This window comes from Camelina sativa, chromosome 10 (genome assembly GCF_000633955.1).
Source record: "Camelina sativa cultivar DH55 chromosome 10, Cs, whole genome shotgun sequence".
Taxonomy (NCBI): Eukaryota; Viridiplantae; Streptophyta; class Magnoliopsida; order Brassicales; family Brassicaceae; genus Camelina; species Camelina sativa.
In genome coordinates, this window is record NC_025694.1 from 15,763,791 (window position 1) to 15,766,662 (window position 2,872).

The 2,872-nt window shown below is 34.9% G+C and overlaps 1 protein-coding gene across 1 annotated transcript in view; it reads right to left on the reverse strand.

The window, feature by feature from the left end:
* LOC104720419 overlaps positions 1 to 2,872 on the reverse strand; it is a 15,800-nt gene that overhangs the window by 9,473 nt on the left and 3,455 nt on the right. Inside the window, exons 5-6 of the mRNA XM_010438323.2 lie at positions 948 to 1,113; positions 4 to 681 (exon numbers count right to left, since the gene is read on the reverse strand). Of these exons, the coding sequence (XP_010436625.2) occupies positions 4 to 681; positions 948 to 1,113 (844 nt within the window). The remainder of the gene's footprint in view (positions 1 to 3; positions 682 to 947; positions 1,114 to 2,872) is intronic.

Sequence of the window (2,872 nt, forward strand, 5' to 3'; positions counted from 1 at the left end):
AGCCCATAAGAGGACCAAACTGTGGGGCATACCTAAGATCCCAGTGACACCATGAATTCAAGTCTGACAACAATGGAACTCTAAGCAAAACATCTAAAACCTCTTTGGAAGCAACAGCATTAAGAATGCTGCTTCTTGCTTCAGTATCATTTCCCACTGTCAGAGATTCTTCCAGATGCTTACTGGTCAAAGAGTTTTCAGCTCCCAACAATGTTGCAGAAAAGAGGACACATTTAGAATAAGACTTCTTCTTAGCAATGATTTCAGTGAAATTTTCCTCTGAATCTCTTCCTACAACCTTAAAATTGATTGATGGAAACTGTTCTGCAAGCAGTCGAGCTACCATTTCTCTAGATATTACATTATCACCTGAAAATTCAGAAGCTTGTGAAAGCAAAAGGGTCAACAGATTCTCATTCACGTGGGCCTCCAGAGGAAATTCTTCCCGTAATTCTCTAGATAGAAACCTTTGAAGTTGTGTTGGTAGTAGTAACATATGTTTTTCCAAGAAAGTGAAAAACCCACCCCAACCAAGAGACTCAAAATTATGCACTTGAAATTGCTCTACCAACAAAACCTCGCAACTCTGTAGCTTCCTAAAGATACCAATGTGCTTCTCTCCAGAAAGATCATGCTCAAAATACAAGGAAAGTCTTCTGATAATTTCTTCAACAGTGTTACCTAATAGATAAAATTGATCAGATTGCAAAGTGTAAGAGAATTGACTAGCCCCAAAAGACTACCACAGAACCTTATTAGATAATGCATCTCAAGAAAACATTTCCCATTCTTTTATAGTTCCTTAATCGTATAACTTGGATAACTAAGGTACTATCATGATGCTACAGTGTAGCTTGACCATAATTTGAAAAAGTACTTGGCAACAAATAACCGAAATTAAACATGCAGAGAGCGCAAATGAAGATAGAGAATAAAAAAATACTCACTGTGTTTAGGAGGCATAACATGCTGAGTTTTGCTTAACTCACGGTTTTCACTTGGGTTAATTTCACCAACTTGATTTCCTGAGCCTGTATTAGTCGTGTCACTTAAGCTAGTCATTTGCAAATTATCATCTATGCTATCCCACATTCCACGTCGTAATGAAGTTACCTGCCAATGTAGCATAAGAAAAAAATGAAGCAAAAATAAGAGACAATGGGTATAGGAAGCTCATCTTTAAAAAAATTAGAACCAATGCATGCAAGCAAATGAGAAAATATCAGTAGAACTGAAGATATCCTGCTTTAACATCTATGTCATACTAGATGTGTCGGAAAATATATGTTTTGTCCATACATTAATTATTACAATTAAACATAATATGAAATGCTTCCAGGGCAAGTTAGCTTTCAATTTAACAGATAGTATTTTCACAACACAAAACAGCACTCTGCATATTTCATTTAATAAAGCAAATTGGTATCACTAAAGATGCTCATTCTACCGTATTTCAGTGAGAGGAAAGCATAGTCATATGTAGTAAATAGAAACTGATGATCTTGATTTGACAGAGAAAGGTAAAGTCAACCCAGAAAAAAACATCTATACTGTTCCAAAAGTAACTTAAATGAAGCCCATAACAGAGAGAGATAAAAGTCGATCTACACAAAACATTTGAACTCTTTTGCCAAACAATATGTGACACATTTCAATTTTCTAATCTATATCCTACACATTTTTCTTTATTTTTAGCTGAACAAAACAAATTCATAATGAAGTAAACAAAATCCGTAGAAAAACTTCTTAACAAGGGGGTAAAATGAAGTTACTACTCAATTACGGCAAACATCTGCAACTTTTCCTTCAGCAAAAGTAAATGAAATAAATTAATTGCAAAGAAAAAAGAGATACAATTGCTTGAAACAGCTTTCCCACTGGACCTAAAGGACGCTTGCAATGTTGCGGTTTTATTTTCGTCTGATTGTCAAGAATAAACAAAGACAATTAAAGAAAGACAATGCAGACACTTCTCGAACATTGAATAAGATGCTTTTTGCACAAGGCACGAAACCAGGTAAATTTTTTATGAGATGCTACAAACTCTATGTTAAATTTCAGGTGTAAAAAGGAATAGCAACGAAATTTCATAATAGTAACATGAGATGTTGGAAGATTTTCATTAGTTTATTTAATAGGGAAACAAAGAGATGAAGTAGGGGCTGGAGGTGACAAGGAGGTAAAGTTTTGAATGATCCACAGTGTGTAGTATTTTTTACCCTTATTCAGCCTGCCTCAGTGACATTGTGATTTATCAAAGAGCAAAACTGAACTAGAGGAAGTTTATACATTTGCTGAACTCAACTCCAAGACTTTGCAACTGGGTGCTAAGACTTAGTTCAGGAGCAGGGAGGCTTGAACTACACAGAAACAAAAAAAAAAGAGTACGAGAAAGAACAGAAAAACAACAAGAGAAAAACCAACATTAAACCAAGTAACTGTAGATGTATGAGCGGAAATCGTCTAGCTTTTAGATCCAGCAAAACTTCCAGAATTTGAAAAGGAGATATAACAGAAAATAGTGAGCCTGTGTTACACAGTGAAACTATCATATATCTGTTCAACTGGAAAAAAAGCAAACGAAAGAGGGAAAAACAAAAAGGGTAAAGTAAAAAAAGTAAAACTGAGGAGTGGAGTAAAAAATGAGTTTGAATGTAAATCGGAATTGCAAACGTGAAATAATCTCGCATCCTTCACTATGAAAGATATGAGTAGTTCACACAGACCTAGACACAATAACCACATCATTTTCCATCTTCAAAGTGACGGAAAACAACAGCTTTTTCTTTAATAAATATTTGATGGATGAAAAAAAAAATCTTAAATGTAGTAGCCAAACATCCGTCTGTTCTAATCCAAATTGGGAGATAGG